This window comes from Aulostomus chinensis, chromosome 9 (genome assembly GCF_037954235.1).
Source record: "Aulostomus chinensis isolate RoL2024-O1b breed Wild chromosome 9, RoL_Achi_v1.0, whole genome shotgun sequence".
Taxonomy (NCBI): Eukaryota; Metazoa; Chordata; class Actinopteri; order Syngnathiformes; family Aulostomidae; genus Aulostomus; species Aulostomus chinensis.
Genome location: NC_141328.1, coordinates 20,205,702 through 20,223,472, shown reverse-complemented (window position 1 = coordinate 20,223,472; position 17,771 = coordinate 20,205,702). Strand labels below are relative to the sequence as shown.

Genomic DNA, 17,771 nt, shown 5'->3' with positions numbered 1-17,771 from the left:
GAGTAAGAAGCATGCATGGCCATTTGTAAAAAGAAAATCCTCTAAATAAGCATCCCTGCGGTGCCTTTGAATTCCTGATGGAACTTAAATCTATCCAAACAATTCCAGGAACATTCCCTTTTATTTCCTGACCCGTCCAGGTCTGACTCATCCCTCTGCTGTGTGTGTAATCTAGAAACGTGTGGCAGCACTGTTTGTGCCTGGGGCGCCCGGTGTGTGCAGAATAAGTGTGAGTGCCCACAGTGCTCAGGTGAAGCCTTCTCTCCGGTGTGTGGAAGCGACGGCTCCACGTACAACAACATGTGTGAACTCCGCTTGTCCTCCTGCATGCAGAAGAGGAGAATTGATGTGGCGAAGCCCAGCAGCTGCGATGAAGGTAGGAAATGGACTTTGAAATGGTGTAATTATGTTAACCAATCAGCCATTGAAATGGAGTAATAATCTTTATCAACTGACCTGTGGTACACTATTTGGTCATCTGTGGGTTTTCCTAATGGCTACATATGCCAGCAGCAGCATGCTAACGCAGGTAAGATGAACTGAGTCATGCTGTGCTGCATGTCCATAAACAAACCTGTCACTAGGAACTGAAATGACTTCTGGGTGATTAGCTACAGGCCATTTATACAGAACAACACCTTCATCCTTTGGCTCTCTTGTTCGTTCGTTTATCTGCATGTCTCCTATATTTCATTTCATCAGCCACTGTCTGCTCGAATGATCTTTCGTCTGCCTCAGATACAGTAGACCAAGGTTTTTATTGAAATTTCATTAGGAAGCCGCAGTGTTTTCTGATCTTTTCCTTCTAGTCTCTCCTGCACCAGCTGTGTGTTGTGCACTTCCTCTGTATTTTTTAACCTTTGTTTGTTCACGGGGCATCAGTGAGAGCAGCGCTCTGATCATATTCACACATGGAAGCTGCTCAGTACAACCACTTCGTCTACGAAGCTCCGGTTAGGGGTTAAGCGCTTTGGTCACTGGTTATAATGGGGGGGCATCCTTCACCTCACCCCAACTGCTTCTATGCTGGTCTGGGGGTTGAACAGACAACCCTCCAGTCATAATTTCGCTTCACTAACCTTTAAGTTACTGACTCGTTGCCTTGATAAATTTAACCTGATTACTTGTAATTGGTCCAACTGTGCCCTCCCTTTGTTCACCATTCAGCGTGTGTCCTTCATTTCCGGCAGATCTTTCACATTAAAAGACTGCTGGGAATCAGGAATATTTGCCCCATAATCAACTATAAAGATGACAATAGCTGAAAAAAGCACATCTATGCATCATACCTGCTGGTTCTCCCTGGATTTACTTACTGAAGATATTAATTTCAATCTGTTTATTTGTGCCTTAATTTGTGAAACTGGCTTTTATTTGAGAATTTGCAATATGCATTTTATCAAGCTCCTCTATTCAATTACACTTCTGGGCATGTCGCTGATGCCACTTGTGCATATCCTTGATTTGTGCACCCGTAGCTCCGTCATTCCTCCGCATTCGCAATAAATGAGGTCTAATTCACCGTGCAAATCATATCTTGATCAGCGCTGACAGACCCAGGCAGGATATCACATTGCCTCGCCCTGGCTGTCTTAGGGACAACTCTGGAGGGAGAAACATGCCAAACCTCTGGCTGTCATGCACATGGCGGCCTGCCTGTCCCCCAGTGGCTGCTGGGTGATCACACTGAACATAGTCATTCTCTGACAAAGTGTGAAGGGGAGCAGATTACACCTGCCAGCAGGGGGGACAGCTGGAGAGAGGAAAAAGAGGGGGTAGCTGGAGCAAATAGAGGAATACACTTCCAGTTTGACAGCCAGCCAGAGGTGCTTCTTTCTTTTTTTCCCTCTTCACCATTGTCTACCATATTGGCCTGGGGCCTGTGAGGAGAATCATGCCGCCAAATCTTCTTGTGGTCGATTTAACATCATTTCATTGACTGGGAAAGTGACCTTTTTTGTATGTAGAGCATGAAGAAACGTGAAACAGCATCCCCACGTTGCATGCACACACACTATGGTATCACGCAAAACTACTCTTCTCTGACTCCCTAAGGGCACCGCATTGCTTGCGGTGCCTGATGGCTTTTCAGTTTTATTTGCTGTCTCTCTGTCTCTCTCTCTCATACTGTCCCTGAACGTCCTCCCTTTTTCTATCACTTGCTCATTTTGATTCAGAGAAAACCATCAGACTTACACAATAGATTCTCTCTTTTTTTCGCTCCCCGTCGCTCTGTGCCATCCCACCCACTCATGTCTCTCCATTTTGCACTTATCTCCATCAAAATTGTGCCGCATGACAAAAGGGGCACGAGGCATTCACAGATAGGGGTGGAGATGGGATCGTCTGCGATCGATAAATTTCACTCCGGGGGCAAACTTAAAGTCGCTCTGTCTTTTTCTGCAGGCTCTGAGGCTGACATTTTCGGCCCCCTCAAATCTGACCCAGACCCTCTACAGGAAGTCCACTATGACTGTAAAACAAGCTCCTGCACATCTGTTCTCTTTGACTTCTTGTGGGAGATCTTTCTAGCTGATGCATTGTGTGATTTAGCTCTTTGTGAGAGACATTAACAACGTGGACACGTCATCCTTCAGGATGAACCTGGGGAGGAAGTGAACGTGGGATTTATTTGCTTATGTAAACCTGACTTAAAACCCATCCCCATCAGTCTTGCTGGGGGATGGGAGGGCACTGAGCATAAAAATGGAAGTTGTTTTCTCCCGCCTTTTATTTAGCAGTAATGAAAAATGACAGTGTTCCCACTGTTGGCCATACAGGGAAATTTATCACCTGTTTAATTTCACACTCGGGTAGGCCTGGTTTCAGCTCCTTTTCTCGACGCTGACAAAGTGGCAACTGAGAGCTGTGTGTTACCGACAGGGGGCCCAGGCCCTTTTTAATTGAATAGACGTTTAATAAATAAGATTATGAGTGCAGGATCATACAGTGATGCACGGTCCAGATCAAGGAAGAGTGCCTGGCAGGGGGTGAGATAGCTGATTTTCCCTTCCCACGCCATCCATCATAAGGCTTATAAGCTTCTGTTCTGACGCAAGGAAACATCTTTCTCATGACGTGACGCTCCATCCCTCTCAGTCTCGCGAGAACATTGTTTGCTTGCTGTCACATCCGTCAGCAGCAGGCCGTACAATGAACTGACAGATGGAGGGTAAACATGCAGCTCTGCATCCTTCTGTACCGCCTGTCATCATATTCCATCTATGCCATACCACAATGGTTTGTTTAGAGGAGCAGACGTCCAAGCTGACATTCACACAGGTCATGATATCAGAGGTATCACAATATTATCGGCCGCCTCTGGCTCCACTCAGCATGTTGCCATGACTAATCTGGTCGAGCAGACATCAGGCCGCGTCTCAGTTCACCACAAACATTTTCTCCTCTCTGTCCTCTATTGTTTATTCTTCCCCTTTCTTTTTTTACCTCTCTTTTTTTGTTCCCGACAGCTTTGACAATAGCATCTCTTCTGTCACTTGTTCTATTATTCCCACTGTCAAATCCTTGAAATGTTTTTTTTTTTCTTCTCTGCTTTCTTGGACATAATTCTATTCATTTCCTTTCTTTTCTCCACCACTGGATTCATCTTAATGGAGCTCCCCTGGCTAAATAGACTCAGGCTTCTGACATAATTGAGTAAAAAGGAATAGATGGGTAGTGTATTGAGAGTAGCTGATGTAGCCATCTTAGCTGGGGATGTATTAATTGAAAGGTTCATAGGCAGCACCGGTGGCGGGCACATCAAAGAGCAAAAGCTAATTAGGGCCCCCCTTTGCCTTTCACTTTTATTTATTCCATTCTAATGTCTTACCTCTTTTATTTATTTATCTACTCTCTGTAAGGAGCCCTGACTGGAATATGAATTGACTACTGCTGTATTCTGTCCTGCTGAGCTGGCGTACTGTATGGGGACACAGGTGGCCAGCCGCCAACGCCTCCACCACTCTACTCTTTCTGCTCCGGTCTGGAGTCTTATTGCTGTCTGATGATATCTGAAAGCAGATGCCTGTAAAAATGTGAGGAGTCCTTGACCAGCTCATTGCCCTCATGGTTCACATTCCACATGTAGCCACATAGAAGCGAAAAGATTTGGATGGGAGGTTCAACCGGTCTAAATATGGAGACAGAGCAAGTCCTTAACATGTTTTGATGTCGATGGGGGGATGCAGCCACGGACGCTCCAGCTTCACTGTTTTATTCATCGCTAATGAAGTGAAGGCCTCTCCAAGGTATCGACCACTCAAAGCTGTCACAGCCAATCGCTGAGGGTCCATATCAAAGAACGGCCTGGGCTGATCTGCCCCGGCCCCTCCCTCGGTCCGTGACCTGCTCCATAATCTACTTTAGAAGATGAGTTATGCTAAGAGACACTTCTATCACTGCGAGCTGCAGCGTTGATTTTACCATTAGAGGAGCCACATCAATACAGAAGAGTTGAATGAGCCCTAAAAGTAGACAGGGAAAGAAGAAATACCTTGAATTCATCATGTTCTTCTAGTTTCTCAGCTGCGCTGGGAGCTTTTAGTTGGACTCCAATCCTTTTTTGAATAACAAATTTGCGTCAAATGAACTTTCTGCCAACCTCCAGGGTGCCTCTCGTTCTCTTTGTCTGACATTCTCTCCTCCATCGTTCCTGCTGACGCTTTCATTCCCTGCCTTTGCACACATTCACCTAATCTCCCTCCAGAGTTTTACTGTAGGTGAAATATGCTGATTTGTTTTTCATAATTGAATCTCCAAACAGCCCTGCTTCCTTTCTTTCCCTTCTTTTATCTCTTATTAAACTTGGGATTCATAACCTTTTTCTTGAAGTTATACTTCAACCAAAAAGTCCTTTTCTTTTTTCTTTATTCTTTTTTGTTTATACCTTTTAAATATTTGCCTCGATCTCACAAAGAGCTTCTTCCCTCCTGCATCCCTTCTGTGTGGCACTTGGTCACAGTAGCACCAAGTGTGACCAGCTGGGGCATTCAGTTGGACTAACTTACTCCCATTATACATGCAGCTACTTTTAGCTGTGATCAAGCTGGAGAGAGACATCCTGGATTATAACAGAAGATGCACTTGAGAATACGTTAACAGACATTTTTGGATGATTTTGTTGTTGTTGTTTGCTCTCAGTCTCAACTGGCTTCAAGCTAAATATATGTGGCCAGCTCTTTCTACATTCTGGAGTCACAAAGTAGTGATGCAGGAGGAAACAAACATCGCCGTGCCCCCAAGACACCTATTTATGAGTACTCAAAACACTTTTTCGGTGAAGGATCGCTCTAAATTTTTACAATTGTTCCACACAGATCCTTTGTTGATCCCACAGCTCCAGTTCAATGATGATTAGAGATTGCTTGGCCTCTCTTTACCTGGCACAGGTTCAAGCTGAGCCACTTAACTTCAATTTAGAGAAGTGTACCTCTAAGACAAATAAAAGGCCTTCTAGGGTCACAGTTAATGAGTTACTGGGACAACTTTCTTTAAAGTTTCAGGAGATAATTAGATTATGCTGAACGCTTTGCAATTAGTTGCATTCTCATATCAAGAGGCCTCACCAGCAATTGTCTTTGCACACTTGGAGGCCTGAGTTATTAATTCCCTCTCGTTTTTGTCTCTGATGTAATTGAAATGAATAGGACGTTGCCTCGCTCGTGGTACAGAGATGTTGCATCTAATTTATTTAGTCAATCTCTTGCCCTCACTGCAGTGGGTCATTATCTTGTGCTAAAAGCACTCTCTCTCTCTCTCTCTCTCTCTCTCTCTCTCTCTGCCTCTAGAGTGAAGAAATGTAAATTATTTTAACTTTTTCATGTTCCTAATGTTTGAATTTAAAGAGAAATCAAACCGGGCCCCACCTGATGCACTAACATGTCATTTTTACGGCCTGTTATATGCAGACTGCGGCTCAGGAGGATCGGGTTCAGGCGTGGAGAGCTGTGAACAAGACCGCTGTCGCATGTTTGGAGGCTCGTGGGATGAGGACGCTGAAGACGACCGTTGTGTGTGTGACTTCACCTGTCTGAGTGTACCTCACAACCCGGTAAACCTTTCCTTGAAACCTTTCAGTTTTCTTGAATTTTCAGGAAACTAAATTTTCGATCAGTCAGTCAAAAATGCAGAGATGTTGCTGTTCAACAGTGAGTAGAGAATTGATATTTGTTTCAGTATAATCCAGTTCATTCTGTTCTTTTCATAAGCAGTTTGTACTGCAGTAACAGTTGCTAAAACGTTTACAGATGAAGGGCTGGGGTGTAGTTTTGATTTACTGCATTGCCTGCTGCTCTTATATTGAATCAGCCTCTGGTGTTCGCATCAAACAGGTTGCAAACGTCTCTGTTTTTCAGAAGTCTGTAGTGTGGCTCATCGTCACAACCAAGAAACCCTGGTGTTTTTCCAAGAATCTCAAGGGTGTGAGGTGAAAAGATAGCAAAAGTTGTGTCTTAAAAATGGAAACTTCTCAGTGTATGTCTGTAGCTCAAAGTGATGTCCCCTTGGTCATGTGACAAAAGCTCTGCTGAGTGACCTGAAAAAAATTTGCTTCCAGGGTCAAGGGTCAACCAATCAGGCAGAGAACATGCCTCGCTAAGACATGCTGCGGGGCGTGCTGTTGAGAAGTTCGTCAAAATGAGTAAACCCATCACTTTTTTTTGTATTATTAGGTTTGTGGCTCGGATGGGAAAAAATACAACAACGAGTGTGAGCTGAAGAAGGCCAGATGTGAAAAACAAGAGCACTTATTGATTCAGAACCAGGGACCCTGTGCAGGTCGGTACATTAGACACTCAGACTTAATGTCATTGTAATGCACAGAAGCACCCTCACCAACTCCCATTGTCATTGACATCCCATTTCTCCTCTCATGTCATCCATTGATGGGGGACTAATAGTCTGCAGGTGGAATCTAGTTCTGACTGTTGCTGCTGTCCCTCTTCGCTGCAGCCATGAAGGAGGTCAAGGTCAAATATGGTGCATACTTGTGATTTGCTTTGGGAAGGTTGATTCTACCTTCTGCAGCTTTTTAGCTGGTGATCACATCTGGAAAGTGAGCAGTCTTCTGGGGCAGAGTTAAGAATATTTTTTTACAGCAAGCTGATAGCAGTAATGACTCCCTTTTCTTGCCCAGGCATTTGGAAAATTTAAACCATTAAGCTTGGGCTCACTGGTTAACTCTCAGAATACCATTGTCCACTTACTTTAACATAAATACCCTCTCCTTGCATCTAAATAAATGGTTATATCAGCCAGAAAAGTTGTATAGGTTAGTCATCTTCCTCTCCGTGACTGTTAAATAAGGAGTTTTGCTCCGATGTATGGCCCATCCCAGGGAGCAGAGCAAAAGGCACTTAAGGGATTTCGTGTGATCATTCCAGCCTGTTTGATTCCCCGTGGGTATAAAAGAGAAGAGGATGGAGAGAGTTGAAGAGAGTGAGAAAAGGGAAAGCTGCCAGTGTTTTCATACACATCCCTACAGATTCTTCTGCTTCCTAAGCTGGCCTCCTTGGGCACTGACTGTCACGCCTCTCTGCCATCCATGGATAATCAATCCTTTTTTTGAAGAGCCCTCTATGGGTACGAGAGCTCTGGGCTCTCCTCTCCAATTGGCTAATGGAAAAACTTAGATCTCGGAGAATTTCACTGCCCTCCACATTAGCTATGTCAAGAGAAACTTAAGTCGACCTCGACTCCTGAACCAGACAACCAGTCAGCTCTGACTCGCTGAAAGAAGCCTCGTTTTTTGGGGTTTTTTTTTGTCAGAGGCAATGGCAAGTATTTCACCTGCTGCATGCACATTTGTTAAGTTTCCCTGTCATAACACTTCAGATCTTCCTTTATAGCTGCCGACAAATCTGGGTCAGGGATTTCAGTAAAATCCAAAGAAGTACTTATTGGTTTACTAGACAAGCTAACGTGCAGCACCGTCCTTGCAGGGATATAAAATAACTAGCTCCAAACAGCACAGCGGAGAAAGCCTAGCAGCAGACCTTGAAAATGGGAGGGTAATATTGCATGTCACACTGAGCTCTATTGTGCCGGACAACGGCCACTGAAGAGTAAAAACCCTTGAAGGGTGGAAGAACATATGAAATTAAAAGTTCTCCTTGTCCTAATAGGCTCAGTAGAGATAGCTGAATGGAGCTCTGGAAAGTGGCAAGTTAAATGAACTGTGTCCAAAGCCCATCTCTGGAGTGGGAAAGCACTGGAAAAAGAGCGAGCCGAGTCATCACCATTAGGTCGAGGCTCATATACACACCAGTAACAGCGTGATTTATGGCCTCTGTATCTCTAGCCTCCAAACTCCAAATGAGCAACACAAGAAAAAGAGATCGGGAGGGGAATGGAGAGAGAGAAAAAAAAAAGGGAGGGGGCTGATTTCTGCTTTCTGTCTGCACAACTTTACTTTTCACTCTGAAGCCCGGCCAGAATTTGAACAATGATATTTTTCGCTGAGGCTATTAGACAACCCCCATTTTCCTCCAGCTTCTCTTCCAATTCCTGTGGAAGGTTTTGTGAACATATTTATTTTTATTTTCTTCAACGAAGGACTGTATTCAGACCTGTCACGCTGCTAGTTTGAAGGCTTGTGCATCCTCAGACAAAAGACGCTCTTACGCACACCGCGAGCAGGCAGCTTACATTCCTTCATATTATGCCGTATGTCTGTCTTTTTTTTTTTTAAGGATGGAGGCAGGATGTTAAGGCGGCAGCGCAATTCCATAATATTAGACAAGAACAAATGGAGAGAACATGCCTCCTAGTAGGTGGTAAATGTCAGCTGCTGCACATTCACCAGCAACACTATTGTTTGTTTTCACTGGAGGTAATAGCATCATTTTCCCCCTGATTTTGAGCCATTGTGGAGAAAGTAGCAAATAGAATTGTTATCTTGAAGCCGGCTGCCAGCTCCTCCACCTCTGCCCCTCAAGCCAATCTCATTGTTGGCAAAAAGTTACATGGTGTTCAGTGATTGTGTTGTCTAACCCACCCCCACCCCCTCCTCTCCCAGCATAATCACTCAAATGTTGGTGTTCTTCTTTCTTTCTTTGCACCATCTCTCATCTTCCCGTCCTCTTTTGTTCCTCCCTCATCAGTGATTTCAGCCACATCTCTGCCTGAGCCGACAGCTCCACAGCACTGCAGTCTGTCTGTGTATGGCTGCTGCTCAGACAACGTGACGGCTGCTCTCGGAGTAGGACAAGCTGGTTGTCCCAGTAAGTGTCCCGCTTTGACCTTTCACCTGCTAGCTGTCCCCCAGTTTGTTGTTTGTAGATACTATCAAGCTGTTTCAGCATGTGGAGCTTATTGTCCTTTACTGCAACTACAGCCATAAAAGTTGCAGAGCTGAAAATGTTTCATCTTAAGCCAAGGAATAATTATGCTAATGTCGTCGAGTATCTACAGAAAAATCTCCTCTGATGATCCAGACGAATGATAGCACACAGATGGAGGAGACATGCTGCATCAAGCTCTTAGTTGGGGAAACATAGAAGGAAAAACAGATAGTTAGTGAAGGGGAAGCATACCTAAGAACACTTACCTTTTCATTTGGGAATGGACTGACATTTTGAGCCTAGTTTAAAACCTTTTATTGTGATTGTGGAGCTGTTTAAACATCCATGTTCTCTTCAGGCACCTGCCAGTGTAACGTTTACGGCTCTTACAAGGGAACATGTGACCCAGCCACTGGTCAGTGTTCTTGTAAGCCGGGCGTCGGGGGACAGAAGTGTGACCGCTGCGAGCCGGGCTTCTGGAACTTCCGGGGCATTGTGACGGAGAACATGAGCGGCTGCACACGTAAGAGATCATCCATTTGTAGTCCTTCTGAATCTAAAATTCTGCCATAAGACATGATTGTTGATGGCATCCTTAAACTTGTCATTTTTCGCTTAGTTTTTTTTTGGTATGTGTCCTAATCATCGAGTATACTGGTGGATACTGGAATTCTAAAACTTCAGGCGAATCATCCAGCAGGAAGACAAGACATTTCCACTGAAGTCACACACTTGCAACATAGCTCGTACATAGAAACAGAACTATTTCCATGAAGCAAATTTTACCTCAAATCAAAGAGTTTGGAGACAAACTGGGGGCAGAATGCTTGGATTATACTGGATGATACATTTGAGAGTTTGTAAACAGACATTTTGTGTTGATTTGCCGTTGTTAATTATTCAGTCCTCAAGTGGCTGCTGACAACAAGGACATTTTTCTTAAATTCTCAATTCACCGAATTCCTCATGAATACGAGGCATCTAAGGGTGAGAATTTGATAAACAGACTAGATATTTTTAATAGAGGTGTCGCTCTAGAGCCCAAAATTGCATTTGCTTTGAGGGTTATTGAAGGCGAAAAAAAACCAACAACCAAAAGTGAAAATCACAAACAGAATGACAGTAGACAGAGTACAACCATATTGTATTCAGTGATTATGTCCTGTTAAGGTCAAGTAAAGTTTCAAGTAGAGTAATGAATGATGTTCCTGTGCTGCATGGTGTTTTGTTTGTTATGATCAAGACAATCAATGTAGCAGACACCACACATGCACTGCATTTGGATGGAGCCTCTGTGAAAGATTCACAATAACCTGAGCTAATAAAACCAAGCTGGATTCAACTAGGAGGTCAAGACTGTAATGAGACAATACAATCTCTGAGAACCGAAGCGTTAACATTTTTACTGCATTTTTCATGTACATATACTGCTACATTTTACATGCAAATGCAGTTTTTGTCATATACTTTGTCCCGCATCCATTTGCATTTGAATGACGGATGGGTACGAGGCTGTTTGTTTATCTTGGTATAAAGCAAAATGGTGACCTACTCGCATCCTGCCACTGAGGTATCACAGAACATCGGCGGCCAAAGCCACAGAGCATTTTCAGTCAGCAACAGGGAGCCTGGAGGTGCCTCACCCGTGGCCGGACCTTAACAAGGTTTACCCACAGCAAGCAGACAACAAGCTGCACAGCAATACTGGATTCAGCAGGAGAGGGAGGAAAAAAAAACACACACATCATTGATTCTAGGAACATGACGGGGTTGATGTCCTTCCTGAGGGTTGTTTTCTTGAATTTCCATCACACGCTCATCCTCCTCTTCCATCTCCTCCCTCCTCTGTGGCCCTCTGGGTGGCTGAACTATTCTCAACCTTTGACTCTGGCACAAAAAAAATGCATTAAAAGTCTAAAGGTTGCCTGGAACACGCTTTGTACACACTCAGTGAACTAAGCTAATCTTATCCCCCTTCTCATCATTTCTCCTAATTGCTACTTTTTTTTCTCATTAAATCTTACGCCCCCACCGCCCACCCCCCCCTCGACAGCATGTAACTGCGATGCTACGGGCTCTGTCCGGGACGACTGCGAGCAGATGTCAGGTCTGTGCTCTTGCAAGACGGGAGTGAAGGGCATGAAGTGCAACGTGTGTCCAGATGGAAGCAAGATGGGCATGAATGGTTGTGACAAAGGTAATAAGGGAGACCACCCGCGCAATTGGGGAAAAAAAAAAAAAGCCAAAAAATGAAACAAGTCTTTGGATTTGCCTTGTAGCAGCAAGTTCTGTCTCCGTCTGCTTTGCACATCCATCTAGTTTATTGTCAGTAGGAGAAAGTGGCTGCTGGCTGTTTAATCGATAGTGATGAGGAAAATACTGGACTGTAGAAATGACATGACACACTTCGCCATTGATGCACCGCACTTCATTTAGGATGATTCACTCTACTTGTATGTTTATACTTCCCGCATAAGAACTATTGATTCCTGGGATTAATAACAAAAACAGCCCCAGTGATTGCACCAGCAAAAAAGTAGGTTGTGAAAAAGGTTACATCCTGCTGTGGGGGCCTGCAGCTCCTTGATTAAGATGCACCATCAGATATCGACTGAAAGTCAAAAGCTTAATGAAGCCAGCAGTGGTGGCGCGGTGGTGGGCCACTCCACCACACACCCAGCCCGATGAAAAGACAAGGTACTGAGAGGTAGTGGCACATGAAAGCAGGAGCCAAGGGGTAGGGGGTGCTCTAAGCCTCTGTGATGTTGCAACAATGCAAAGGCGCCACACTCACAGCCTGGCGGGTGGATGGTGGGTTCCGAGGCTGCAGTTCCGGCAACTTCAAGGCTTCAAACACTCTTTTGGAGAGCTTTTGGAAAGAGTAAAAACGGGCATGGCAAAAAAAATAAAAAAATCCTTAGCACCTACCTTAACACAACAGAAAATATATTCCTTGACAATGCACTGAGGCAGTTAAGATAAAATAGTGTGGTATACGGAGCTATGCATTATTCACCGTGTGTGACCAACACGAGTCAGAACCCACAGGCTATGTAATCTATTCATGTGCAGAATTGGTTTACTCCAATTAACTAACAGGTAACTAGACTGTTTTATCCTCCCACTGCTTAGAAATACTTGTTTTATTAGCTTCGCTATTGGCAGGACTATGGAACTGTAAAGAAAGGATGACCAATGTAATTCCTCAACAGGTCCGGAGGCCCCCAACTCCTGTGATGAGCTAGTATGCAATTTTGGAGCTACATGCATTGAGGTGGATGGCCAAGCTCACTGCGAGTGCCCTTCACCTGACTGCGATGAGAAAAACAAAACCAAGGTGTGTCTTTCAAACTATACACACATGTCAGGTATAAGCAATTTGATGGCGAAGTTTGAAGTGAAAGACGCAGATGGGTTTGACTCCAGGGAGGTAACATGTGTTGCTCTCTCTGCTCTCTCCATCTCTGTCACTGTGGGGCAGGTGTGCGGCTCCGATGGGGTGACCTATGCCGACCAGTGCCAGCTGAGGACCATTGCCTGCAGGCAGGACAAGGACATCACAGTGCAACACTTTGGACAATGCACAGGTGAGGCCAGTCGAAGCCTCCATTCATCACACTTTGCACGGATGGCCAACTGTTTTCAGGCCCCAGTCAGAAGATAATGAGCAGAGCCGAGGGTCTCATATTACCCCCCCCCCCCCCGCCGTGTCTCCTCCCACACCCTTTCCCAATAAGTAAAGTCACAGTCATTCAGCTGGAATTTTTGATGAATATATTCCTCAGAAATATTTGAACTACGTGATTAACGTGATTCTGTAATTTCTCAAGCCCCATGATGATGAGTGTAGCAAGAGATATTTTGTTAACTGTGAATATGAGGACAGTAGGATAAGCCCCACTCACCCCCTGCTCACTGCGACGTGAGATCACACTTGTGCATCACCAGAGAAAGTGGGAGAGTCATAGCAACAAGCGTCTGAGTCTTGGATCCTCTGAAAACAGCAATCACACGTCCTCTTTCCTTTTTCACCCTCTGTTGGGATTTTGCTCCATCTCCAAGGCCCCTGTAGGGAAATGCGTCAATCCCTTCACAGCTTTGCACTGCCAGCAAAACAACACGGTTTGAGTGCAATGGCAGATGCAGAGTAACGTGTGTATAGAGTCAAAGCTACAGCTATGGCTCTTCCGTCCGCGTGCTGACGGACACTGTTAGGATCGTTGTAATCGGTGCTGGGACAAATGCCAGGGCCACGGCTTTCGTGTACAGTGAACTTGTCAAGCTGACTGTGTCACCATGGGGTTCTAGAAATGCTGCGAGCAAGTGCTGCGGGCAAGAGGAGTGCCAGCTGCATGATTCTGGCCATGAGCCATGGCCAGGTGTCGACCGTTTTCAGATGGAAAAATGCTCGTTCACCTCATTGTACAGTGGGCACAGTTCAGGTGACCAAATGTCATTAAGACTTGAAAAGCTCCTGAGTGCTTCTTTTCAGGCCGTCTTATCCTTAAGGGAGAAGATTTTTGCAATGGTTGGTCGATTGCAGGTAAAAAAAAAGTACAAATATGCTCAGTAAGAGATTGACAAGGCTTTGATACGTCCCTGAACATCTGGTGATTACAAATTCAGAGCAAAAGCAGCCAAAATCCATTCTGGCTTCACGTTCCTCTGTTGCCTGGCAATTGAGATGTGGGTTGTGTGTAATCCCTCACCTAGCGTCGCTGCTCACGGAGAGATGGCTGGAAGACGCCTCACAGCAGACTCTTTTCTCTGTTGAAGCCTCAGGGGAGGAACAGACAGGCGAGCGCTCAGCCCCACCGACTGCCACCGAGGATCTTTTAATTTCTTCCCCCGGATGCGGTCGCTCCGCGGGTAGCTGCTCCACCGCTGCTGTCGGCTTGAGGGTTAGATCTAGAGCTCATTTCACGTGTGGCTGGGTGCGAATTAGCATTTGCTCTGCCTCTACCCCTCACCACGCTGTCGCCCTGCCTGCCACCCCCTCCCTCCTGCTGTTTACATGTAGCGCTTCCAGACACTTTAGCTGTGTGCATGCTAATGCTCACCGAGCTGCTATGAGGTTTGTCAAGGGAATAATGCCAATAGCTTCTATAAATGAATATTGCATTGATCTGCTGTAACTTTATATTCTACCACTAAGCATGATCATTACTGCCACTACCAGGCAGGCCAAGAAAAATTAATCATCCTGCAGCAGAAGCTCCCTCCAATCTTTCTGCTGTGTGATGTTAGCCCACTCTCTTACAAGTCTCCAACTCAGCAAAATCTGAGAAAATCACTGAACAAATGGTCAAAACTCTACAAAGCACCAGAGGGAGGATGTTGGACCAATGAGCAATTCTGCCGCCGGGGGAAAATGGCCACCAAGCTGGCAATGACCTACCTCTCCCATATGGTGTTATCACCTGTAGGTTTGCAGCAAATTGGCAACGAATGCCAGCATATGGCCCCACCAGCCCTCTGCCTGTGTGTTAGTCAGGGTTCTGCTGCCTTCACCATCTCGCCTCATGTCCTGACATTTTCTCTCATTATTCAACCCCTCGTTCTGTTCCCACTGCTTGCCGTACCATCTTCTCCCACTGCTGTCTGTGTTAACTGGAGGTTTCTGTCTGATTGATCCCCTTTTTGTTTGTCATTTTGTCCCTATCATTTCGTCTTCTGCGCTCTTGTCCTTTCCCACTCAGTCTCCTGTATTCAGATTCCTCCTCCTTCTCCTCCTCCTCACGCTGACACCACAAACGGTCCTAATGACCACGTTTCAACAATAAGTACATGACAGAGACAAGCCAAGATGACAATGATTTTTCTCTCTTCCTCTCTCTACCATGGCATTACACTACCATTGCCCCGCTGAAAGGAATAAAAGCACAAGAAAAGCAAATGAAGTGTTAAACCTGATTAAGGAAGCAGCCGGTGAACAGACTGTGTGCTGCCCATCCTTCTTCCCTCACACACACATCCAGACACACATTGGGCACTTCCTTGGGTGCAAGCTGCCTGACACTAAGCTTGCCTCCTGACTGACAGGTGTAGCCAAGAGGAACCGTAATGCATGCCGCCATTCTCAGTGATAGCATCACTGCTTTTTGCGCCCCACTCCAAATCTCTTTCTATACAAATATCTGCCAGGCTTTAAGACGACACACAATGTGTCTCCCAGGCTCTCTGCCGTCTCACTAGGTATCACATTTCACACCTCATTGAATAATTGCTGATCAAATAGGTGATTAGAGGACTGTAATTAAGTCCTACACATAATGTTAGGCGAATCCTAATGAGGCGCAAATCTAAAGTATAGTTTTTTTTTTTTCTGTTCATGTCACCCACTTGCCTTTATGCTCATGGGACGTGAAGAAGTAAAGGAAGAGCGACAGTATTGTCACGCCTGCTTGCCTCGGCTAAATCTGAAGTGCACACTTACGTAGCGTCTCCCTGTTAACTCCCCTCTCCCCCTCAGGGGTTTTTGTCCTATTTATCGTACTTTTATCATCGACAGCTTGTCCTCTTGCACCACAGCTTTTCGCATCGGTAATGATGGTCTCTCTCACTCGGCAGAAAACCTCTCCTCTGTTCCACATTTCAAGTGATTCTTTGCCGCATGCTTGCATTTTTGTGTGCATCTGTTGACAGAAGTATGTTTGTGGTGGCGTTGACGAATGCTCGAGCTCTCTGCGAGCAGCAGTCTCTGCCGTCTTTGAACCTCCAGTTAAAGCCGGCTTTTTTTGCCCCATTTCTATCAATCATTCATCACCGGAGGCACTGGCTGTTGGTGATTAAAGCTTTGCTTCTGCAAGGCGGCGTTTGAATATGGATATATAATTCATAGGCACTGGCACAGCATGCTTACAACACACAAACATGCAAAGCGTGCAGCCAAATGCATGCCATATACGCGCACTCTCCACACCATGCTTCGACACCAACTGTGTGGGCAACATCTGCAGATGAAATATGAGTCTGAATGCATCTGTTGGCATAATCCATATTCACTTTCATTACTTAAGGTTTGTCAAATGAAGAATTCCTGACATCTCATCAATTGCAGGATTTTTAATTAGAGGTTGCCTCTACAAATGGGAGCCTGTGTGTGTTTATTTTTGTGTAATAGCATAATGATGTTGTTGAGCATCAGGGAGAAAAGTTAGATTAAAAAAATTCCATTAGCAGCCAGTGTAAGCAAAAGTACAAAATTTCCTTTCAATAGCAGGTTCTTATAATCGTTATGTGGCTTTGTCGTGCTTCAATAATGTTCTAATGTCCTTTGGTGTGATTTTTGAGATTGTATATCTAGTCAGGTGACACAAATCAGACATTTCCATCTTTGCTCAGTCATTCATCCATTCCTTGCTTCCTTCCCCTTCCCTCCACTAGAAACCATCTCTGAGCGGGGAGACCGACCCAACCCCAACCCCACTGCCACTTACCCCAGCGCTGCCGCCACCATCACAACGCCTGCCCCCTTCCACCCTAACATGGTGTGGGGCATCCCGCCTCCAAGAACAGCCAAGACCGAGACCACTGAGCAGCCCCCGGCCGCCACCCCCTTTTCCACCCACACCCACAACCACGCGCGATCAAACCACCACCACCCCATCCACATCCAGCCGCCACGGTCCACTGCCACCGCTACCACCTCCTCATCTCGCAGCAGCCCTACCCGCTCCTCCGCCACAACCTCCTTTGAGGGCTCGGGAAGCGGGGAGCCAAGCGGAGATGACCTGGCTGAAGAAGAAGAGGAGCAGGAAGAGGAAGCAGGTAGCGGCGTCCCAACTGAGGCCAGTGGGGCAGAGGAACCTGTCGGTAAATCCCTGCTCTTTCACTTCATTACCCATACTGCTTTGGTAGCTGTGATGGATGGGCTTATTTTATAAGAAGGGCCTGGAGGAACTCTTCTTAGCTGACATCACATTCATGCTTTCATCTGTTAATGATCAGATCAGGACAGGATTGGGCATGCAGGTCGTTTTTATGTCAAAGTCAGCATGCAAAGAAGAGAAGTCCTTGTAAACAGATGGTGCAGGTGTAATGCACACGATGTATACATTTCAATTCGAAACAGAAAAGAATGTGTTTGCATGGTTCACTGTGGCTACATCACCCATGCTCTTCTCCCCCATTCCACCAGCGCGCTCACGCTCAACAGCTAACGAAACAAGCCCAGGCTCTGTAAAATACACTCTCGGCAGGCAGATGAAACTGTTGGCCCGCATCTGGGAATCTCTGGAGCTTGACTTGACAAGCCAGGGAGGTTGTGGTGCGTAGACCTGGGCTGCGTGCCTTGTCACATGACTAGTCTCAAATCTTTCTCGACGTGCCCCCCTTACTGTAACAGCCAGCTGTGGTTACTGGGTCTCTCCTCGGGGAAAAAAAAAGGAGGGATGACTGTCACTTTTCAATCAGATCTTTTGTTATTTTTGTTTTTCCTTCCATCCATCAACCCAGCCTGTCAGCTTGCAATAATGGGATAGGATTGAT

The 17,771-nt window shown here is 45.6% G+C and overlaps 1 protein-coding gene across 4 annotated transcripts in view; it reads left to right on the top strand.

Moving 5' to 3' along the window:
- agrn (agrin) overlaps positions 1-17,771 on the top strand; it is a 250,892-nt gene that overhangs the window by 193,020 nt on the left and 40,101 nt on the right. For 3 of the 4 annotated variants that reach the window (XM_086214149.1, XM_086214148.1, XM_086214150.1), the window contains 9 exons: positions 176-376; positions 5,910-6,052; positions 6,672-6,777; positions 9,102-9,221; positions 9,640-9,804; positions 11,335-11,478; positions 12,494-12,618; positions 12,763-12,868; positions 16,668-17,096. In XM_086214149.1, the coding sequence (XP_086070275.1) occupies positions 176-376; positions 5,910-6,052; positions 6,672-6,777; positions 9,102-9,221; positions 9,640-9,804; positions 11,335-11,478; positions 12,494-12,618; positions 12,763-12,868; positions 16,668-17,096 (1,539 nt within the window). The remainder of the gene's footprint in view (positions 1-175; positions 377-5,909; positions 6,053-6,671; positions 6,778-9,101; positions 9,222-9,639; positions 9,805-11,334; positions 11,479-12,493; positions 12,619-12,762; positions 12,869-16,667; positions 17,097-17,771) is intronic. The other variant, XM_086214151.1, reaches the window with a different exon arrangement.